Source organism: Lacerta agilis, chromosome 14 (genome assembly GCF_009819535.1).
Source record: "Lacerta agilis isolate rLacAgi1 chromosome 14, rLacAgi1.pri, whole genome shotgun sequence".
Classification (NCBI taxonomy): Eukaryota; Metazoa; Chordata; class Lepidosauria; order Squamata; family Lacertidae; genus Lacerta; species Lacerta agilis.
In genome coordinates this window covers 49,023,049-49,047,904 of record NC_046325.1, presented here as the reverse complement: position 1 = coordinate 49,047,904, position 24,856 = coordinate 49,023,049, and the positions used below count along the sequence as shown (strand labels likewise).

At 40.3% G+C, this 24,856-nt stretch overlaps 1 protein-coding gene across 1 annotated transcript in view; it reads right to left on the bottom strand.

The window, feature by feature from the left end:
- The window catches only part of MOCOS (molybdenum cofactor sulfurase), a 90,816-nt gene that overhangs the window by 19,391 nt on the left and 46,569 nt on the right, over positions 1 to 24,856 (bottom strand). Inside the window, 3 exon segments of the mRNA XM_033169801.1 lie at positions 7,133 to 7,585; positions 9,302 to 9,418; positions 16,341 to 16,540. Coding sequence (XP_033025692.1) covers positions 7,133 to 7,585; positions 9,302 to 9,418; positions 16,341 to 16,540 — 770 coding nt within the window.

The following is a 24,856-nucleotide window of genomic DNA, read 5'->3' as shown; positions in this document are numbered from 1 at the left end:
GCTCAGCACAGTGGCGGGGTGTTGAAACAGCCTGAGGAAGTTCCATTAAAATATCCTGTTTTATTATTTGGCAATGAGGTAGTGAAAAAGGTGGACTGATTTATTCAGGAAAACGTAAAGAGAACAATATTATAATTCATCTTAGACCTGGGAGCACTTAAAAATTAGAATAAAATCTAGTGCACAGTGATCTCAGTGAGTCTAAAGTATTTATTGCATCTGAGATTAAATACTATTTTATTTATGCAGTCTTGAGCAAATATGAATAGCCTGAAACCTGCTGTTACGATGAAGTTATTAATGTTTAAAATTTACCTTTTTCATTCTGCAGCATTTACAATGCAAAATCCTTGCGCTTTAAACATTTATAAGTGTGTGTGTGTGTGTGTGTGTGTTTTCATGGAATCGTTTTCTCCATTGCTGATGTCCAGTCCCATTACTGCAGTCAAAACAGATTCACCCATGCACAAAAGGGGAGGTATGGGGCAGGTACAGGCGTGGCTACAGATAAGGAATTTGGAGTTGAAAGGGAGCTGATTGACACTGAGCCTTGCTGGGATGGGCTGTACGAGGGGGTTACCCCAGGGGTGTAACAAAGGGGGGGGCCGCCCCGGTTCCATAATGGAGGGGGTGACAAATTATGAAGGATTTTTTTTATTTTTTTTAATGCCTGCTCCGAAGGTCTTATCTTACTATACTAGGGATTATATAGCTATATATGAAATTTCATGCATATCGGTTAATATCTTGACCCTCCTCCAACGAAATAGCTGTTCACTTGGCTGTTTTCCTATGTCATAAAGGCTGAAATTTCAGTTCAGAGAACACTTTACTGTTCCCAACCCTAACCCTGTGGAAAGCCATCTAATTAGACTTTAATTTGATTTTGAGATGTTTTTAGGAGGTAATTTAATTATTGTTTGATTTTATACCAATGTTATGTATCTGATGTTAGCCACTCTGAGCCCGACTTTGGCCGGGGAGGGTGGGATATAAATAAAAGTTTATTATTATTTTACTTGTTATTATTCCTTTGTAAGAAAATATGAAATAATGTAAAACCATTTTTTGCGGGGGCGGAATCAATGGGGGGTTGACAAGAAATTTTCCGCACCAGGTACCACCTGACTTCGCATGCCTGGGGGGGTGTCCATTTTTTTTTGCCCCTGGGTGCCAATTTACCTTGCTACGCCCCTGGGTTACCCCACTGGGATTCCCTTCCCCACTATTCTTCCCACCCACCACAGGTCAACTTAAGTGGTGTTTGGGACCACCTGTCATAGAACAGGACTCTGACAGGCAGAGACGAGACAAATACAGTGGAAGGAGAGAGAGAATTCAACCTTTGTACACACAGAGAAAGACAGAGAGACACAGAGAGCAGGAATGCAGCTGCAAAGCTCAGATAGTGACACACACACAGGGATACTGGGAGTGCAATCACCCCGATATCGCAGACTCACGAGATTAGCCGAGAAGCGCGAAACTAACAGGAAGAGAAGGTGGCATTTTTCCTGTTGGGGAAAAGGGGGCGGAGCACTACCAGCAACTGCATCATCAGAGGAGGACTGAAATTAGCTGAGCTCCAACCGGGCTTTTAAAATTGTCAATAAATCAGAAATAATTAACTGCCAGAGTCATCTCATGTGTGTGGGAGAGACCCAAGCCTGACACCATCTTCCTTGTCAAGCATCTGACAGCATAATGAGCTGATTGGCACTGAAAATACATATGCAGAGGAAGTTGTTGTAACCACTGTTAAGCTGATTTACAAAGACCACATTTGAATTTTGACAGGTATAAATCACAAGACATGATTAAAACATCTGGTGACTGGCAGGTGAGTGGTTCAGCCATGTGTCAAAGTTGGCCCGTATGGGAGATTTAGTAATCTGGCCAACTAGCCCAAAGGCAGTTGTCCACCCTTGATTTAGGGATCAAAATTGCTACCCTGTTTGGAAGTTAGGTTTGGCAAGGATAGTTAAATTATATAATCCACATGTTGTTGTTCCTCCCCTTCTTATTTTTCATTTTATTCATTTTTAAATAAAATGAAAGTTTGTACTTAATTTTTGCAAACATTTGTAATTCTTATTTGAAGACAGTCTATTGCAGTGGTGTGCAGTGAAATTTTTTGTAGGGGGCAATTAGGGCCAGAAGTGCCAGTTTGCGAGGCCAATAGTTCCGCGTAAGTGTCTATAATTCATGTACAGCGAACGGGGCTTCCATCCTCTGCAGTGTGGAAAAACAATGCCTTTGATAACCAACAGCTAATCCATTTTTTGTTTGAGGTTCTAGTGAGGGAGGAAGGGGACACCCGCCTAGCCAGCCAGCCAGATCAGCCGAATCAACCCTGGCGATCAATGGGGTGACAGATGTCGCAGCCACATCACCCTCACATCCTTTTGTTGTTGTTGTTCTGGAGTAAGGTTCCATGTGATTAGGAAGTAACCTGGTAGTACTATGAGTTACTATGGCTTTACTGAATTATTTTGATGAATTTGTTGTTTGTTTGTTTATATATGCTATGGTGTTTGCTATTACAGTGATTGCAATGTTTGTTGTTTCTTAATGCTGTTGTGAGTAGTGTGATTAGTGTGAGCTACTTCAACATTAAATTGCTGGAAAAGCAGAATACAAATACTAAATCAACTCAACTGGGGGAAATGGGGTTCTAGACAGTTGGTCGGATGGCTTCTCGGCTGGGGTGTCTAGCTGCCTGCTTGGGTAGTTGGGCTGCTGGCTCCTGGACTTGTGTGACATAACTTCTTCCTCCTTGATTCAAGATGTGAGTATACCAGAACTACATGGACGCCAATACCATATTCAACAGAACAGCAACTGGGACCATGCTGGGAACCAGAAATGTATTTCCCCTTTCTCCATGTGTGGCCTGTTGGATGGGGCCATGACACAAACCATATAAAATGTGGGAATGTGAAAATAAATATATTTCACTTTATTTTATTACATTTATATCCTGCCTTTCTTCCATCATTGACCCCAAACTTCTGGTTCCCAGGCAGCTTCAGCATGTACCTGAGTCCAGGTCGGCATACTTGAGCTAAACCCATGATATTAGTACTTAGTGAAGAAAACCATGGAAAAATAGGGAAAGTTTTAAGTTGCTAAAATTCATATTTGCATACATATTTAGTGGTTACTTAATGTGTTATCCCCCATTAAAGCCAGTACAATTAAATCACGTAATTTTATGCAGCAGTTTGTGAATCCTTAATGTGGTATCCAATATGTTATATGAGATCCCTTTATACCATAACACAAAGGTAGGCCTACAACACTAGTCATAGGGTAGAAATTATTTTTAAAAAACAACTATTAAACTTCAACCTAAGACAAGAAATAAAGAGCAAATGGTTACACATAATATGTGGTGTGCTGCAGCACAAATGGATGCCTTCATCTGCCCCATGTCTCTCCTGTATCGGTCTCTACAGCCACAGCAGGTGCTGCAACCTTCCAAACAGTTTGACCTCACCTGCAAAGGCACACTCTACCACTGTCTCCCAAGACAGAAATATATACAAACTACTAGCGTACTAAAAAAGCCCCCTTCCTAAAAGCACAGTTCATCTCTAACACATGAATTTTTGACCCTCCTCCCATGTAAGCTTTATTGGAAACACAACTTTTACCACAGCAAATAAAGCTGGCTTTATTGAGTGATTGGTGCATGTATACTAAATTAATCTGATTAATTCATGCAGATTGCAGAATTCAGCTTCATTTCTTTTAAAAAGAAAACTTTGCGAATTCTGCCAGAAGAACCACTACCTGTATGTAAATATGCTTCATTTGCATATCTCTGCCCTCAGCAGTTGCTTTGCTGTGCCAATGGAATTCTGAATTGGAGTTCGAGTCTTCATTTTCCAAGATTGTACCTCTGAATTAAGGGCTGTGCTCATCGCATGCAAAAGTAATGTGCCATTTATACTTGAGAAAAATATGTGACTGCCTTGGTAATGTTTCTTATTATGTTTTGCTTTAAACTCCTAGGCAACTAAAAAACTTATTACTGAACAGAATTATTTTAAATGCAGGTGAGCCTTCAATGGCTTTGACCTCAATTTTCATGCAGATGCAGGGCTGTGATCCACAGTAGGAAGTTTTCATAAAAGAAGCTATAATAATATTGACATCTATTAAAGCATTGCAAATACACTGCAAAGGAAAGTCAGATTCTAGGTCAGTGTGTAGACCTATTTCATCATGCCTTTTCCAAAAACGGTGGGGCGAGGCAAGGTGGTAATGCTATTAACTTTGAAAAAGAAAAGCAATTAAAATCTTCAAAGAGAGAATTTTCAAATAGCACCACAACACTTAAATGCCATATTTTTGTTGCAAATGTATTTTTAATGTTAACATTTCTTTGTAATGCAAATCAGCATCCTCTCAATTATAACATGTTAATCAAGTGTTTCCTCAATTGCTGTACGCCCATCACCGCCTGCAGCCCATGTCATGTCAGTGCATACAGGCATGCTAATTACTGAATTAATATTTATTGTAAGTTTTAGGATTAAGTTATTCATTTCCATGCACTCTACTAAGTTTTGTGTTTTTTTTGTAAAATCATCCAAAAAAATGTCGTAATGGGTATATGTTACGTGAAGCCAGTTCAGGGAGGCTGTTCTTGAAATTCCCAACATTAGACCTATTGCCACAGTCAATTCCTATAGTCCAATCTCTGAACGATTGCTGCTGCTGCTGCTGCTGCTGGATTAGAAGTTGGAGGCAGTTTCAACCAACCCTGGCAAGATCAAGAGCTCTTGACAGCCCTCTTTCATCCCTGGATGTGTATGTTAACAAAGAAGGGTTGTTATCTTTGGGATACAGGGGTGGGATGGCATTCAGTTTTCAAGGGGATTCACTGTCAGCTGTGAATGATCCTCCTAATTACAGATGAGTCCCTGGTCCTCTGCTTTCCTGCCTATTTATTTCTTTGTTTATTGGTACTTTAATCACTTTCTCTCTCATGCCAAGGCACAAGCAAAGACTCTTTAAGCCACTCCCTCCAGTATGAACATAGATATAGGCTGTGTTTTCTTTCAGACTTCAATAAAACTGGGAAGCTAAGTAGAAAATTGATAATCTCTACTACTATTTACGCACAGACTGTCAGGAATGAAAGAGATCTTTCTTTGATATTCTGCCATCAGTGACTATGCTGTTGATACTGGAGACAAGGGGAATACTTAACTAACCAATTGCGTTGCAAATAACTCAGTTCTGCTTAACATAATGCCTTCCCCCCCAAAAAAAATAAAATAAATCCTGGCTACACCCATGGGAGGTCTTGTGTTTTTGACATATTGGGAGTGAGTCATGGAGCTGAGGCAATGTTGCTAGCTTGCCCAACCCTGCATAATTCAAAATATGACCTGTTCAGCAACTGTCCCACCAGAAACTCATCAAGGATATGGGACTGTTAACACCACTGAAATCCTTGAATAGACAAGAGCTGTTTCAAGATCAAATATTATCATATATTTTATTTTGATACTAAGCATTCCATATATTTAAGACATGAGTAAAAAAATTTAACTTTAGTTTGGTGTGAAGTTGCCTCATGCTCTGAATGCCGGTCAGCAAAATTTGTGACCCCACAATTCTATGCGCAGCCTCCAGGTGCACAGTAGTCTGTGAAGGTGGTTGACAGCTTCCAAGTTTTTGTAGTTTTATGCAGGCAGCTAGAACAGGAAAAATTATGAGTCCTTCTTCCTCCCTGTTGCCAAGAGCACAGTTCCACGCCATTTTCGTTGTCCCATTATAGTGCCTTGACTAAAACACCAATGTTTCCTGAATGTCACTACAAGTAATATGCCCTGGTCAAATCTGGATGTGAGTTTCCAGCCAAATTCTCATTTGGCATGGGCAAAGGTGTGGTCCTGATGCACATTTCAGCTAAATGGGACCTCCTGAAATTGCAGACACACACCTTTCTCACTGACTACCAGAGCTCTGAGAAGCAAAGCATGTTGTATCAGAATACTGTAAACCCTACTTTAAAATTAACCTAATGCCCCGCCACCACTTTTGTCAACAAGCCTTGGAGGCTGCCATCCCAAAAGCACCCCATTCTTTTTCAGTCTTCCATTTCCAGACTTACAACTGCCCTTGCATTGTCTCCAGCAGGCTTCAGGAAGAAATATTCCAATTCTCCCTCTTTAAATCTCTTGTCCAGATTTCTCTGAGGGTTCTTTCCTCTCTCCCCCCCCTTCTCCTCCAAAAGCCAAAAGGCCCATTGTAGAGCCAAGTAATGCAGCACGCAACCCCTCCTTTATGGAGCAAAAAGTGAGTGAAGAGGTTGCAGGGGACCCTCTGTGCATTACTAAATGGAATAGGCAAAAGCATCACAGATGGGACTTCTGCTAGAGTACAGCCCTCTAGCCTCAGTGGTGCAATTCTCCTACAAAGCACTAATAATAATACAGGACAGTAATTATTTCCCTATCTGAAATACTTTTGTCATGTGTACCCCAACCTGATGTGTACAGGCCAGATGCAGGTTTCACTACTTGAGTGAAACATAGGCCTTGTGGATCACCCTTATCTGCTGTTTACACGCTGTTGTAGCACAACACAATTTTTGGGTACCTATGAGGATAAAACTGGTGTCCAATTTTCATGGAAAATACAGCTTAAGGTGAACCAAAGCCTCCCTTGATTATACCAACCAATGACCAATCCTTTCAGGACACCAAAACGACCCTTTTCTTCTTTTTATTTGCTGGGCCAGCCAGAAAGATGGATATAGAGCATAGCCATGCTCATTTAGTTTTTACTAATTTTGATTTTTTTTAAATTTTTCTCTCTGATCGAACAGAGAAGGCCAAAAACATTTTTGATGCTTAGACGAAAAATCGTAATGATTGTACTTCTCCTGCGCCATGAGGATACACAAACCTAATACCATTGGTACACTGGAGGCTTATGTCTCGTCTACATGAAGGTGAAGCAGCTCTGGCCCTGGATGCCTTTGTCAGCTAAAAATTGCATGTGTGCATGCGCATGCGCGCGCGCACACACACACACCATATAACACATCTATGCAGATATAGATGTAGATATAGATATATACACACCACCCCATATCACTAAAAGCATTTACCTCAAATGCAGCACATGATTTGACTGGGTAGAGATAAATGTTGGTGACGGTGACTGGCCTTCTACCACTTGGCATGTCTTCTGGGTTCCCAAAAACCTCAGTCATGTCTCTTTCTGAATGTCTCTTGGCTAGCTGTAGACTGACCGGCATGTTCACTGAAGTGGAACAGGTACTAAGTCCAGTGTCCCCGGTGCTCTTGTCCGGAGGCAGCTTATTTGCACTGCTGTTATCACAGGTGTGACCGTTCTCCCTGGGAGACGCTACCAATTCTGAAATAGTCTGTCTTGGAGATGGAATATTAACCATGTTGCAGCCAATGAGTCGGGTGGTTATGATGAACTTCAGAAAGGCTTGTGCATCTTCAAACGTAGACATATAGCCAAATGAGATTCTCACAGACCCAGTGGGACGTCCATCAACTACATCTATGTCATCACCACAGACATGCCCAGCCTAGTTGGGGGAGGGGGCGAGATAGAAGGTATTATAAACATTTTGTATACACTATCAAAATGTAACGTACTGTATTTTACAGCAATAAGATTTTGTAAAAACACAGGATGTCCCCCGTCCCCGTCCCCCCAAGACTTCGTTTTGGAGAGAAAAGTAATCTTGATTTTTATTCCTTGTGCCAAGTTTGGTTATTCACAACCCGAAACCTTTGGAATGACCATACTTGAGAGACCCACCTTGATCTGCCTTTACTGAGTTTTAGGTTTGTAAAAATGAACCCATTCCACCAGGCACTTGGAGAGGTTTGCTTTTAAGTATGCTGCTGCGGTTCTCAATTTTAAAATGAGTATTTATTTTATTTTAAGATGTTGTTTTTCCCCTTCTTATGCTTATATTGCCTTTAGGCACCTAGTAAAATATTATTCTGCTCATAAATTTTGCAAACAAGTCTCTATCGCTGCTCTCCCTTGGTTTTTTAAACATCTGAAACTGGCACATATGAAGCCTGGATTCTGGGTGTCATTCTGTCTACTCTGACTGACAGCATGTCTCCAAGATTTCCACTGGAGATACAAAGACTGAACATGGGACTTTATTCATGCGAAGCAAAAACGCTTTGTGCTTCACCACTGAGCTCTGGTCCTGTTTTCATTATTCATTCCATTAAAATACAGCATGATAGTTACTGTGTCTTTTCACTAAGCTAATATGTACAACACGCTAGGGCTGTTTGTTTGCATTTGACAAATAAACTAGGAAAGTAAAATGGCACACATGGCAAAAGGACATGTGGCTTTACTAAATTTTGAAGTCCCTTAAAACAGCGGCTGATGTGTGAAGGTTGTCCTTGCTCCACAACAGGATACAGAGGGAAGCTGCCACCCACTCAGCAAGTTAAGGGTGATAAAGGCTTTGATTGCCCTGATGGACACATGAGCTTGCCATACAAACAGGCTGGGGGAGGAGCCTCGGCTTGTGCATCCTCCAGGCTGCAGGGCTTCCACCTTCCGCATGTGGCTGTGTGTGTGTGGTTCCATCCACCACTGAATGTGACTGCCAGAAAGTTAGCCGTGAAGGAAAGTGGCTGAAAATTGTTCCCCAGCCCTGTTGTACAATTTCATGGCCAGAGGACTTTCAAAAAAAAAGTATAGGAGAGGAAGAATGTAGGTTGAGAAGATTACACTGAATACTGTAAGGACCCCAAAAAGGTAAACTACTGTCATATCTCTATGTACATGTTTACAGATCCTCTACAACAATGACAATAACAAAAAAGGATTTTTTGTTGCAGAAACAATTTTTGCAGAATCTTGCCCACAGTTTATTTCGAGAATGTGATCAGTATTTGCTCTTAAGTATTTGAGATCTAACAATACATCGGAGCATATATCGTACCTGTCTCCAGTCCAGTGCTGACTCATAATTCTCTAAGACTGCAATGCTGTGTGCACCTTGCTTGGGAGCAAACTCCACTGAAGTGACTGGGGCTCACTTCCTAAAAGGACTGTAATGCTCAGAAACTAGCTGATGGAATTACCTTTTCGTCTGAGAATACTGGACAGTGTTGGAGCCTGTGAAAGACTGAAGACTTCTCTTGGGAGCAACTAAATAAAACCATAATGCTGGACTTGGCAGGATACATTGGGAAACCTTAACATTAAATTGCACCCCTAAGCAGTGTAGCTGGTAGCACGAATGGACTAAACACATACTGACCTGCAGGTTCTTTTTGATGTCATTATTGCTGATCCCCAAATGTTGCTGACAAGCTCCAGTATTACAGAAACAGCCTGTGCGAATGTGTATGTTGTACAGCCCAGCCAACTTGTCTACCTTGTAGGTTCAGCAAAGAAGAAAGATTCTCAACATAGATAAAGATATCAGTTTGTTATCAATTAAAGCTACCATTTGAGAAATCACAAAAGATTTTCCTCTACTACTTAATAATTTAGCTGCTTTAGATTTTATGAATGTTCGTTCTAATGCAACTTGAGATTTCCCCCAATATTACCTTTGCATCCTAAAAAAGACTTTTCATTAAAATATATCATGATGTAATCCTCATCTTATAACCACTGGCCTACGAAGCCGCTTGGCCACCTGGAGCAGCAAACCCAGGGGCACCCCCTGGGGTGGGGTGTTGCTCCATAGCGTGCATGCGCCGCTCCGTACAACGCATGCGCATGTGCGCTACGGAGCGGGCGGAGGTAAGGGGTGGGCCAAGGAAGGTGGCTGACGCCCCTCCCTGGCCTGCTCCTCACCTCCGCTCCACCGGAAAAAGGAAAGCGCGCGCCGAGCAGATTTGCAAGCAAGCCATCGGTGCGTGCTTTTTACCAGGCAGGGGGGCAGCTTGGGCATCGCGGGGGGTGCCCCAAGTGTCACCCCCTAGGGTGTCACTTGGGGCGACCCACCCCCAACGCACCCACCTTGCTCCGCCCCTGATTTATAACTTAACAATGTACATAAGGCATGGCAGCTACCAGACTGGAATGAAGACACGTATTTGTTCCCAGTGCTTTTTTTCTATTAAAAAAAATGTTTAGAGGTACTCTCATTTTCGTACTCGTATTGAAATACTGCCCCTCAATGTGGGCAAACTTAGATTCACAAAATGTTTAGGGGTATGCATACCCCTGCGTGTCCCCCCCCAAAAAAAGCACTGTTGGTCCCTACATTGCAGTTTCTCTTTTTGACTTGAAATCTCAGTACTTGCATAGATACAGAAAGTGAAACAGGGCCTGCCCAACACACTCTGGCACCTGAGGCAGACCCCAAAATGGCTCTCCCATCCCTGGCAGGGAAGAAGGAGTGAGTAAAGATCTACTGTATATCAGGAACGGGGGGGGGGGGGGAAAGATTCACATTGGGATCTGCCGCCCCTGGGTATCTTGCTGCTTGAGGTGGTTGCCTCACCTTGCCTCATGGTGGGCCACCACTGGAGTGAAAGCAAGTGAATGGACATAGCATGGTTCCTTGTCATCCTGGGGAAAAGTGACAAGTGGGATGCTACAGGGTTCTGTCCAGGGCCTGTTGTTTATCAAGTCTTTATCAATTACTTGGATGAAGGAATTGAGGGGATGCTCATCCAATCTGCAGATGACACCAAACTGGGTGGGGTAGCTAATGCCGCAGAAGACAGAATTGGGATTCAAAATGACCTTAACGACTGGAGAACTGGGCCCAAGTTAACAAAATGAATTTCAATATGGACAAATGTAAGTTTCTGCATTTAGGCAGGAAGAACCAGATACAGAAATACTGTATAAAATGGGGGGGGGACACCTGGCTTACTATAATTCATTCATTCAGCCTTTATTGGCATAATTTAGACAATAAAAACTGTCCATAAAACATTAATAGTCTAGAAATATTAAGCACATAAAACATATAGAAGACTCAGTAGCCACCATTAAGTAAGATTAAGAAGTTTTAAATTTGACTTTAAAAATATCAACCAAGTATCCTGAAACAATCTCAGGATTGTTAATCCTTTTCTATTTCTATTAGAAAGTTAATCGCATGCTTAAATCAATGGGAGCATGCCCATTGTACTTCAATACATTTCTCTGAAAATCTATATTGAGTTTTGATAATATACACATTTATTTAAATTTAAACGAACAGCTAAAAGGCAGATGAGTTTTTGAAAAACCATTCAAAGAAGCAACTGCAAAGAAGTTCTACTACACACTTACCGCAGAAGGTTAAATTTAATCCTACCAATAAGGTTCTAGCCTGCTTTCTCCACAGGCAAACTATCCAAAACAGGCTGGTGTTTTCACTAATAAAGCAGAAAGACTCAGTTTGATTGGAAATGTCTCCATTATAGGAAAATGAGTCTATCCCATTATTTCCGACTCACTTTCCAAGCCACAAGCTACCTTCCCTAGGGCATACCCTTTCTTTTTTTTTTTAATAATAATTTTTATTGTTTTCCAAAAAATAACAAATTACAACAAATAATCATATCTAATAAACAATGCAATACTATAGCTCCGCCGAGCTCTGACTCCCCTCCTCCACGTCAACAGGTTTTCTAGTCCAATTTTGTCGCGCAGTTCATATTACAACCTTATTAGTCTTTGTCAAAGGTTTATTCCAGCCCTACAAGTGTTTTTAAACTTCCTCTGTTCAATCTTAGATACTCCACAAATTTACTCCAGTCTCTTTGAAACCTCGAGTCATCCTGGTTTCTGACCCTGCCGGTCAGTTTTGCCAATTCAGCATATTCCACCATCTTCGCCTGCCACTCATCAATTGTAGGCAACTCCTGTAATTTCCACTTTTGGGCTAATAGTATTCTTGCAGCAGTTGTCGCATACATGAACAGTCTTTTGTCCTTCTTAGCTATTTCATCTCCCATCAATCCCAACAGAAAGGCTTCAGGTTTTTTTGGGAAAGTATATTTAAGCATCTTCTTAAGCTCATTATAGACTGCTTCCCAAAAACCTTTGACCTTATTGCAAGTCCACCACATGTGATAAAACTACCTTCTTCTTGTCTACACTTCCAACATAGCTTATCATGCATTCTATACATTTTTGACAATTTTACTGGAGTCAAATACCATCTATACATCATCTTATAGACATTCTCTTTCAATGTTTCACATGCAGTGAATTTCAAAGTCTCATTCCATAATTTAGTCCATGCATCATAATCTATATTGTGCCCAAAGTCCATTGCCCATTTTATCATCACCTCTTTCGTCAACTCATCTTTAGTATACCATTCCAACAACAAATCATACATTTTTGTTAAAAATTTACCTCTACCTTCTAATAGCTCAGTCTGAAATCTAGATTTTTTATCTTCAAAACCAATCTTTCTATCTTCTAAGAGCAAATTATGCACTTGATGATATTGAATCCATCCTGTAAAGAGATCTTCCATCTGGTGGTATGGTTTTAACTTCCAACCTTTTTCTGTTCTCATAAGCAAATCCTCATATGTGGACCTTTTACCTTCCATGTTAACTTTTTTTAAGGTAAGAACTTCAATCGGTGAGATCCACCATGGGGTTTTGCTCTCTAAAAGTCTTTTGTTCCTTTCCCATACTTCGAAGATGGCCCTCCTTATCACATGATTTAAAAAACCTCTATGAGCCTTTATCTTATCATACCAAAGATAGGAGTGCCATCCGAATCTATTATCATATCCTTCTAGATCTAACAAATCAGTATTTTGCAATGTTATCCATTCTTTTAGCCAACACAAACAGGAAGCTTCATAATACAACTTCAAATCTGGTAGGGCGAAACCGCCCCTTTCCTTTTTGTCAATCAATAACTTCAATTTAATCCTTGGTTTCTGTCCCTGCCAGATGAATCTACTCAATATTTTTTGCCATTCTTTAAACTGTCCTGTTCCCTTAATTATTGGTATTGTCTGAAATAGGAATAACATCCTCGGTAAAACATTCATCTTAATTGCTGCTATTCTTCCACTAAGGGAAAGCTTAAGTCTAGTCCATACTTCCAAATCTTTCTTAATCTCCTTCCAAACAGGTTGATAATTATCTTCAAAAAGATTGATATTTTTGAAGTTAACCATATTCCCAGATACTTTATTTTCTTTGATACTGCTATACCCATTTTTGTTCTATCTCTGAAATTCGCTCTTTTTCCATATTCTTTACCATCATCTTTGTCTTGGTTTTATTCAGTTTAAATCCTGCTAATTGTCCAAAATTCTCCATCTCCTCTAATACTTTCGGGACGCTGTTCTGGGGTTCTTCTAATGTTACTACCAAATCGTCTGCAAAGGCCTTTAATTTAAATTCTTTTGCACCAACTTTAATTCCTTTTATTTCCGGACTTTCTCTCAATTTCTTCGTTAAAACCTCCAGGACCGTTATGAACAATAGCGGTGATAGCTGGCAGCCTTGTCTAGTGCCTTTTGTTATTTCAAAACTTTCTGTTATTTCATTGTTCACTATTAATTTTGCTTTCTGATCCGAGTATATCGCATCAATTCCTTTCAGGAAAGATCCCTCTATTCCCATTCCTTCCAAACTCTTTTTCATAAAATGCCAAGAAATATTATCAAAAGCTTTTTCCGCATCCACAAACATTAATACAGCCGTTTTTTCATTCCTGGTTTCCAGATACTCTATCACATCAACAATATGTCTTACATTATCTTTTAACTGTCTACCAGGAAGAAATCCGGCTTGATCCTTATGTATTATTTCATTCAGTATTCTCTTCAATCTTGTTGCTAAATATCTGCAAAAAGCTTATAGTCATTATTCAATAAAAAATTGGTCGATAATTATTGACATTTAAGCGATCTGTATCTTGTTTGTGAATTAAAGTTATATAGGCTTCTTTCCAAGTGCTTGGGATCTTGCCTCCTTCTAAAATATTATCCATTACTTCTTTCAAAACTGGAATCAGCTGTTCGCTGAGTATTTTGTAATATTTTGCCGAAAGTCCATCCGGTCCTGGAGATTTCCCCAATTTCATTCTTTTTATTGCTTCTTGTATTTCCAACGCCGTAATTTGAGTATTCAGTATATCGGATTTCTCTTTTGATATTTTCTCCAATTTATGTTCTTCCAAATACTTTTCTATTTTTTTCTTATTCTCCTTCTCCTGCTGGTACAAATCTTTATAATATCTTTGGAAAGCTCTCTTTATTTCTTTTGGATCCTCTATTACACCGTCTCCAATTTCTAATTTATTAATTATATTTTGATTTTGTCTCTTTCTCAATTGCCAAGCTAGTAGCTTTCCTGTCTTGTTAGGGCATACCCTTTCAAGTGTCCTATTTTCCAGGAGCAGTCCCAGAATTACAGAAGTTGTCTCGATTTCTGATTTGATCCCAGAATATCCCGGTTTTCCTTTTTTCTTATATCTCAGAGAACAATGAAAAGTAGTTTGTGTGTGTAGGAGCAAAAACAGAGTCCTGTTTATAGTGAAAATAAAATTCCTGCACTAAATGAAGGAAATGGTGGAAGTGGCATACAAGGTCCTTCCATTAATTTTGAAGGAAAGGGTCAGCTTAAATTCTCTAATTGCAATGCTTCAGCAGCCAGCCATTTTAAAAGAAACATTTTAAAAGTGCTTACTCTTTTATTGTAAATTTTTTGTAGACACTGTCTACTGGAGGTCCACTACATTCAATGGAGCTTAAAGGTACCGGTAATTAGGTCCAGTCGCGAACGACTCTGGGATTGTGGCGCTCATCTCGCTTTACTGGCCGAGGGAGCCGACGTTTGTCTGCAGACAGCTTCCGGGTCATGTGGCCAGCATGACTAAGCCGCTTCTGGCAAACCAGAGCAGCGCATGGAAAACGCCATTTACCTTCCCGCCAGAGCGGTACCTATTTATCTACTTGCACTTTGACGTGCTTTCGAACACAGGTAATTGACTAAATACTGCTTTACCACTGCAATCATAAGCATTTTACTCAGAACTAAGCCCTGCTGAATTTAATAGGATTTACTCTCTGATATGTCCCTGATCATTCTCATGGTTTCTATTATTGTTGTGTGTTGTTGTTGTTGTTGTTGTTGTTATTATTACTCCACTCCCCCCCGACAGGGACTCAAGACAGTTTACAGGTAAAATGTTATTTCATTCCATTTGTCCTGCTGAAGGTGGTGTACACAATCTCTTCCCTCACACATTTTTTTCTTTACAACAATCCTGTGAGGTAGGTTAGGCTGAAGGTTGTAATTGACTTGACCAATGTTGATGTGTATATGTGTGTGGCAAGAACAAATGCAGGAGAAGCTTCCTAATGTAGAGTAGGATATCCCTAATTTCTTTGGAGAAATGTTGGAGGGTATGCTAGTATTTTCAGGTTTTCTAGAATCTAAGAATTGTTAAATGCATCCATTAGGTGTCCTTTGATCATATGTCTGAGCCAAGATAGCAGTTTTCCACCTAGTTAACTGTCTGCAGGAGACGAATCGTTTCAACACCTAGTCGGATTTGATTAACACACTACAAACCCCATTCCAATATCAGATCCATTTTAGGTAGTGCAGAACAACACAATCCAACCCTTTTGCCCTGGGAACTTGTGCTAAGATACCCGCTGCATAACAGTGAAGATGATACAGGCCAAAAGAATAACTGAGCTGGAGGCATCAGCAGAATCTTTTCCCCTCATCATCTGGTTTGTATTCGGTTCCTCCAGTCCATCAAGTTCTTCTGCCTGCCTGGAATCTTAACTGCTAAATCAATGGGGGAAATCAATAGTGAATGATCACCCCACCCCCCAAGGAGATGGCTGTTGGGAACATGGCCAAAAAAGCCATTAGGCTGGCTATGAATATTATCTTAACTGGACTCATCGCATTTAATGTAATGAGTGGGTAGGCTCTTAAAAGCATTAGAACTGCTAATTCATATTCTTTGATCATTGTTGAACAATATATTCGTTGTTTTAAAAATGAGGTTGGCCTTGACTCTTTCCAATATCACTCAAAAGACTCTGGTGACGTACCTCATAAAAAGGACAAAGGGGTGGGTTTTCATCATACTTTTGAAGACAACATGCCAGCTACATTGAACACTGTTCTTGGTGGCCATGTACAAATTCAGAGGGAATCATCTTTGTTTAGACAACTTGTCCTCCACTTTGTCAAAAGATTTCTTCCCTTCTTTGTTATTTGTAATATAAAACACATGTGGGAGGTTCAGAAGGAATAAAAGAATTCAGCATGGACAGGTATTTTGAGTGAAGGTGGTCAAATGATCACAAAAATGCATTAGAAGATAACAAGAGAATTATTAAAGCATACCTGTGAATAACCAACTATATCTCCGTTTTCATCCAATACATTAAAATTAATGATTGGACCCTGGACCTCGGGGCTGCTGAAGTCTGTATCACTGTAAAGATGCACAACAGGTGCCCCGTTAGGATATGTTAACGTAGAGAGGATTCTATAGGTGTAGTGAGCTAAGGCAAATGTATGTTGTTCTATGTTCTTCATTCCACCTGCAGGGCGGGGGTGGGGGGGAGAGGAGAGAAAAATTCAACAAGTCAACTTTCAGTTTCATTTTGAGCCATTTCTACAGGGTCATAAAAAGGATCTCCTAAAATCAAGTCAATTGTTATTATTATTTAATGTAAGTTTGAAAAAGATGTGTTTATTAAGTTTAAATAAACAACATAAATATAAAAAATTTAAAAAGAAGGTTCAATACACTTTTGCAGACATCATAGTAAAACAGATTCTTTGAAGGGACATTTTGAAAGTAAGACTCACATATCAATAAGAGAACCTGGCCACACAGAAGTACATTTTGTTGGGGGATTTTTCTCATAAAAGCTACAGCAGCAGGCACTCACTCTTAGTGTTTCCTGGGCAAGCCTAGCAGCTCCAGTGTCACCAGTTGATGACTTCATGTGAGGAGAAGGAGTCATCACAGATCTAACACCAGTGACAGAATTTTCACACCATTTTTCATAACTACAGAAGCAATTATTTTCAGTAGCCAGTTTTATACATTTAGGTTCATCTCATGAATTGTGGGAAATAAATGAATAGATTATAACAGACACGGCGTAATTCTTATGAACAACAAGTGAAGCATGGTACATCACTCTAATGAAGGTTTTCTGGGACCTAATGTTTTGGGGGGGTTTTCAACGCTGCCACACATCTAATTTATTCTTGACATGGGTAAACTAATATTGAAATGGGTCAGATATGCATTGAAATCACACATCTACTCTAATTAATGGTAGGAACATTTCATTTTCACTTGGTTCTAATTGGGTGTGCAATTACTTTTTGTTCTCTCCTCTCTTTCTCTGCCTCCTCAGCCAAAGCTTAATCCTCTCATTCAGGGTGCCATGCTTAGACCACATGTGATATGTTTTCAGTATTTATCTTAATGAACAGATGGCTTTTGGAAATTCCCCATCTATTTTGTTGAATAGCTAATTTCTACTCCTTCTTTAAACTCAATGATGTTAGCAACTTGTATTTTGAGAGTCACTTGTAAAGAACCTTATATGGAAAAGCCATTACTGGGTAGTCCTTGCTCAACTAACAGTATTTACATATTGAATTTGGGGGGAGATTACACAAAGTGTAATGGAATCTAGCTGAAGTGAAGCTGATCTATTAGATTTTAGATGTAGTAATCTGATCCAAAAGACGACCAGACCAATGACGAATCAAAGTAACTAAGGGTAATCACCCATTTAACAAAACATTGGCCATAGCAGTTCCAGAGCCGAAGGAGAAAGAGCTCAGCAACGTCAAAGATGCACAAGAAGACATCTTCATTAGCATTTATGCTGCTGAAGAAGTCCCCGCTCACACTCTGTAGCTTTCTATTGGTCACTACTGCATTCTGTTCTCCAAATCAAAAGGAGACTCCATATTCACTGCACTCTCCCCATGAGTAAAACATAATTTAGTGTTGTAAAATAATTGCTCCCACCACTGTAAAGCCAGGAACACGCTCTTGAAAGCTGTATGCCAAAAGCAGCTTTATTTTATTCCTGTTTTTTGTCGACATTTCCTATTTGTATAAAACTGATTTATCATCCCAGGGCATCAAAAGAAGAAAACATTTTTTCTGTAAATCTGATTTCAAAATGTCTTCTTTTTTGTAAATAAGCTTATGTATTGCTTTGAGATGTTTCCCAGGGATTCACAAACAGAATGAAATAAATGAATATAATATCAGTGAATTTAATTAGGGTTTTTTTTTTTGGGGGGGGAGAACCTTGTATCTTCCAGTAACTGTTGATAGCTAAAGCAATGAAAACTTCTAAGTTTAACAGTTTTAATAAATGCCTAGTAATGCATATAAAATATCACGTAACCAATATTTGCCACTATTCCAAAAACTGTATTATTAATCTGTATATCTGAAGAAGTGTGCATGCACACGAAGCTCATACCAAGAACAAACTTAGTTGGTCTCTAAGGTGCTACTGGAAGGAATTTTTTTATTTTTTATTTTGTTTTTGTATTATTAATGTATCACTTCTAAAAGATATGAAGAAGTCAGCTCCTTGATGTTTACTCATACACACACACACACATCCCGCACATACGACACTTGATTTAACACTGCTGAGAACCACAGAGTGTCAGTACAGTCACCTGGCAAAAGAACTGATAACCTGAGATTCACAGCAAGATTCCCCTCCTTCGAAATCCAACTTGTTATTCAAAGAGCAGTGCGAGATGAAAAGCAAAAGGTTCAGGATTTAAGCTCAGTTACGTTAAGCCTCTTATGCAATTCACTTCAAAGAGTCATTGGGATTTTGGCACAAAACGGTTGATTAGGTCAACTTGAAAAATGAAAGATGCTTTCTAAAAACTCCAAACTACCAATCCTAGCAGTACAGGTAGGAGGATATAAAATTCATTCTTAGAATTTGTGACAGAAAGCAGCCTCACTTCTAGAGTTATCAAAGTAGATTACTTGCTTCTGGCTTCCTTTTACTTCCTCAGGTGAGGGTTCTAAAAAACTTTTTTGCCAGTTATTTTATTGATTTTCCAATTATTACAAATCAAACCAAATTAATACAATTTCCAAAACCACTTCCCTGCTCACATTACAGAGTATGTCCAAGATATACCCCCACTGCTGCGTCAGTTCTCATTTACCAGTCTCTAGTTGACATCACTTTGCAATTACCATAATATTTTGAACAGCTGCTCCTTTACAACCCTGCATACTGCAAATACCGTGTTTCTCCTAAAATAAGACATGGCCATAAAATAAGCCATAGCAGGATTTCTATGCATTTGCAAAATATAAGCCGTTCCCCCGAAAATAAGCCATACCCCGAAAATAAGCCATAGTGATGCGGCACCTCCCATTAAAACAGCCTGGAGAGGCGTGGCTATGCAGCGTACTGATGCAATGCGGTTAAAATAAGACATCCCCTGAAAATAAGCCATACTGTGTTTTGTTGAGGGGGAAAAATATAAGACGGTGTCTTATTTTAGGAGAAACACGGTAACTCAAATAAACCTTGATTCAGGTAGGTAGCCGTTTTGGTTTGACGCAGTCAAAATATATAAAAAAATAGCACCTTAGAGACCAACTAAGTTTGTTCTTGGTATAAGTTTTATGTGCATGGACAATATATATATATATATATATATATATATATATATATATATATATATATATAGATATAGATATAGATATAGATATATAGATAGATAGATATAAATATAGATATATATCAAATAAACTTTAGTATTTATAATCAATAACAGCATGTGTAGTTTTTCATTAAGTTCTTATTTCCCGATTCCAGTGTTGCATTCTTCTCACTTTGTTGTTCAGATCATAAATCTTTCCCTGGTTGGGTGTTTTGCATGGACAGGCGGAGACACCCAAACCCCAGGCGACCTCCGAGTGGAATAATGACACAAAACAACGTGCCATGGGATTAAAATTTGCCACAACTTTATTAAGATTCAGATGTAGCGAGACCTTGGCTCAGGCATTGGGCGTTTATCCTTCCCAGGCCCCAGCCGGGGATCTGGGAAACTTCAGGGTTATCCAGAATGTGTGGGGATTGGGCTGGCTCTGGAGAACATATGTTCAAGCAGAGAGCACGCCCCCCCATTCGCCGTCGCTGGAGGGGGAGGGCAATGACAACCTCTCGGCGTATGGGTAATGCCTCCCCCCTAGACCCCTTTAACGGGGAACCCTGGTATTGCCGCCCCACGCCCCCCCCTTTAGGAAGATGACTAAAGGATTCCGCCCAAGGCCTGCAACCGCCAAAGTTATGACATTTTGCTACAGGAAAGGCGAAACCTGCCAATGCAGGGAAATTCCTTTCCAGCCCTTCAACAGCGGCCTTGACATAGCAGCGCCTGCGTACCTGTGGAAAAGAGGTTAACCTGCAAAATTAAGAGTTAATTGAAGGAGTGGAGGGTGGGAGAAGCTCTTCCCAGGTAAGCTACGTTTTCTATTGTGTGGGCTGGGTGGCCCCTCCCCTTACCTGGCCAATCCCCCTGGCAACGCCTCCCCCAGGCTGGATTGGACGCTGGCTGAGGTAGGCAGAGACCACAGGTATCCAGCCTGGGGAAGGCGACGCCAGCCCGAAATAGCAGGAGCCGCTCTGGGATCCAAGGGGGCTATGCACGACCACGCAAAAGTCGCTCCCCATTTAATGTGGGGAACGGTCATTGTTACAGTTTCTGCTTCCTCTGTCATGCTCATATTTCTAAGGTCGCATCCCATCCTGATGATAACACAGTCACACAGAGCAGATTCAAACTGCAGCCTAAACAATTTACAGAGTGAACTTTCCAAACCCATCTCAGCCACTGGATTCCACCTTGCGATGCCTTCTTTTCCAGTGCAAACGCACCCATCGTAACATAAGTCTCTCTTTAATTCAGCCTCTACGTGGCTTACACAAGTCCAGCTGTGGGTTATTCTTTACTGTGCTCTTTTCCCCACAACATCCCATCAAAAGATGGTAATAAATATCACCTAGTTACTCCTTAGTCAAAGAGGGCCAGACGTAGTAAAACCATATTAAATTCATTGTAAAGAATAAATCAAAGGTCTGCCTCCCTTTCTTCCTCCAATAAACAAACAACTTCACATGCCTCTTGTCTCATTTTGCAGGAGAGGGCAGAGAGAGAAAGCCGTATCGAAAAATAAGAAAACATAAAGCAATCTGCCCTCCCCATTCATGGTTGTTGAAACGATTTCTCAAAGCATCAAAATACCATTCAAATACCTTGAAAAGTCCTAATTTTTTCCAGCAGCTGATTTAATTGCTGCTTATTTGCACATCTTGTGTGGAGAGCACCTCATAGTTTAGCCAATTAGTTGATGTAAGGAGGACAGTAATGGAGGCTCGTCTTTGGCAGGGGCTTACTCCCAGTGTCGCTCCCATTCTGTCTTCCAAAGTAGCAGACAAAGAGTCAAGCAGCTCTGCAGGTGACTTGGCCTTTCTGGTGCCTCATTCCCTCCAACCTCGCTGCTTGAACTTCTTCACAGCCCCTGGAGGGACTGTGAGGAACGTCCACCATGAAATGTGGGTGTGGCCAGAAAACCGAGGTTCTAAGAATCTTTGACACTGCCGTGCTCAAGGACTGTTCAGCAGTGCTAATATAGGAGCTCTGGCACATGATCAGAAGGATCTCCCATATATTATGCATCACAATCAAAGACAGGCACTTTTTGCATCCGGGTGTATATTGTGAGGCTGGGAACCATTCTTAATTACAAATCATTACTGTTTACTAGTGCACAGGACAGGAGGCAGAAAGTAATTTTATTGCTGTGCTCTCTTCTCATGACTCTTCATATGCGACCTCCTCTCCCAACAAAAAAGGCATTTAGCCATGAAACACACAGAACAGCAGGACAATCTTCCTGCACAAAGCAGATAGAAACAGAATGCAGAGGAGAAACTACTAATGGAGAAATGAAACTTCCCAGCCACAGCCCAACACTTGTGTGTGATTTCTTATAGATGGAAATATAACAACATTGTAGAGTGGAAACAGTGTCTAGCAAGATGATGACTTTGTGTGCCTTCAGACCACACCCTGTACTGCAATTTTACCAGCTCTTTTTAAAAATTAATTTATGATTTGATTGTTTTAGAGCTCGATAGATTTGTGACATATTGTACGACCCTGAGATCTAATGATGATGGGGAGGTTATCCTCTGCTTAAGACTGCAGTCTCTGTAGCTGCTTTCAGTAAGTACCGGTAAGTAAGTGAGTAAGTGTGACTGAACTTTATGTGTCATCTGGACAGTAAGGTTTATAAGCCTTAGTGGTTTCACACATGATACTAAAAAATACTCCTATGCTGACTGTGTGGGCCTGGCAGTATTACTGATAATGCAGGAGAAAATGGGATAAGAACAATTTTTTAAATGCATGTTCTTTTAAAATGTATTTATTTTACACTACAGTTGTGAGACGTGCAAAAGCTAGGGGCGTGCACCAGCTCTATGTGTAGAGGAACTTTAGCAAAATACAAAGGATTCTGTTTCAGAGCACACCAGTTTCCACAGGGCACAGGTGAGGTCTGTTGGACCTCAAATGTTTACCATCCTGAATAGAGCTCTTGCCCCAGAATATGCCTGTGCATTACAGAATAATGTAGTGTTCCCTGAGCTGTCTTTCGGGGTAATTTGTCCACCATTACTGATCTTCCCATGAGGCAGAGCAGACCACTGACTACAATCAACAGACAGGCCTTGTGGCAAAAGTGTGCACTGCAACACTTGAGAATTCAAAAGTTAGAAAACCTGTGAGCACCTAGAAATAGCTCTCACATCGCTTTCGCTGTTACTTGTAGCAGGACACCACCCAGCCCCTCCTGCTTTTCATTCCATCTGTCATTCTTCTTTAACATTTCTAATCTTTGAAATGAAGATGCTTCTAATACCCTGAAAGGAGCTTTGCATACAAAATGAACTGAACCACTTAAGCTCCTGAGAATTGCTTCCATTTAAAGAAACTACCAATTGCATGAAATGAAATTCATGCCTTCCTTTTTCACAACTTCAGTATTTATTTCAATGTTGTAACGTAAGCATGTATAGTTTTTCAAGACCCCTGGAACATTTAGCATTTATGTGCCAACAACCCCTCACAGACCCAAGCTGTACATGCAGCCACATGCAGCGTTGATTGCTTCCACATTAATTCACAAGGTTTTTTCAACCAGCCTCCTCTCTGAAAAATATTTGATATCTATTTGTGGGAGAGAAAGGAACTGCTACCCCATCATCATATATGATGCTGCAAAGGAGAAACACACTGACTTTATACCAGTTTAGTGAAGTGATTCCCTGCTGGGAAGATCAGGACATGACCTTCACCTGTGTTTCAGAAAGAGTAGCAGCTCTGCTTTTTTATATATAGAATAAAAAACCATCCCTCTATTTTTTTACAGCCTGAAATGTGGTTTGACCCCTGATCTCCATTTCTAGTCAGCCGAACTCGATAATGTATTTTATTTATGAATTAATCATTATTTCATCTTTCTACTCTCAAGGAACGGCCAGTGCATCACAATAAAAGCAAAACATTAAAATGAACAATTCAGCAGATCTTTTTTTAAAAAAACAGCAAATAGGAAGAGCCAACAATTAACTTGCAACATTAGGAAAATCAGAGGTTTTCCGAAACAACAAGGTCTTCAGTTGCCAGCAAAAATGGAAAGCAAACAAATCTCCACACCCAAGGCGCTTTCTGATACATCCATGCCTCCTGTGCTGCAGAAGATCGGAAGACATGCAGAAGGGACCTGTTGTGGACACACAATTTTAAAATCATCCTTTGGGTATCCTAGTTCTAAGCTATTTGGGGCTTTAGAGGCAACACTAACACTGAACTGAGACTGGAAAGGAATTGGTAGGCAGGGAAGATAATACAGAGTAATTCACTATGTAAGACACTGGCTCGGATTTTTATTTTAAAAAAATAATAATTTAGATGCATGAATGTGAATATATATCACTCTGCTGTATAAATCTTTTAATACATTTGTTGCCCACACTAGCTGCTTTTGTACTTAACGTTTTGTTTCCAGTGCAATGTCCCATCCCGTCCCCCATGTTTTCTTCAAGCATAAATAATATTTTCAACTTTTTGCCAGTTTTATTTTAATTGTTCTTCCATTGCAGTCATTTCCTGAAACAGGATTTTATTCCTGCTTTTTATCATTCCAGTGTTTGATGTTTGAATCATATAAATACATTTTGCTCAAATGTAGAAAAGAACTTGGCATGAATGGAGATTCCTGCTGGAAAAGCATGTTACTATTTATTTTAAAGAAAAAAATCTACCTATTGGGAATAAACTGCCACACTATTTTGAGTGTTATTCACATTTTGGTAATCACATTATAAACCTCTACTTAGAAATGAAACTGTAATGCGTTCTTTCCTGCTTCCCAAGAGCCCACTTACTTTTCCCTTGCCTGCCTCCCAAAAATGGGATATCAAATTTAAACTCTAATAAAAATAATAGAGAGAGAGAGTTCTGCTCACTGATTCTCAGTGCATTAAATAATCTCACTGTTGGAAAGCACATCTGAACTGGAATTAATGTGAGCCCTTAAAATAAAAAATATTGTATTTGTTAGACTAGAATGGCCAAAGATGAATGACAGCACAGTCCTTGATTATGGCTCCCGCTTCTTCCCCTCAGTGGCGTCGCTAGCCTCTGCGCTGCTGGGGGCGGCGGCAGCGCAGAGGCACCCCCTGGGGGAGGGGCACGACGCGCGCGCCGTGACGTCATCATGACGTCACGACGCACGTGTATACAGAAAGGGGGGATTTCCC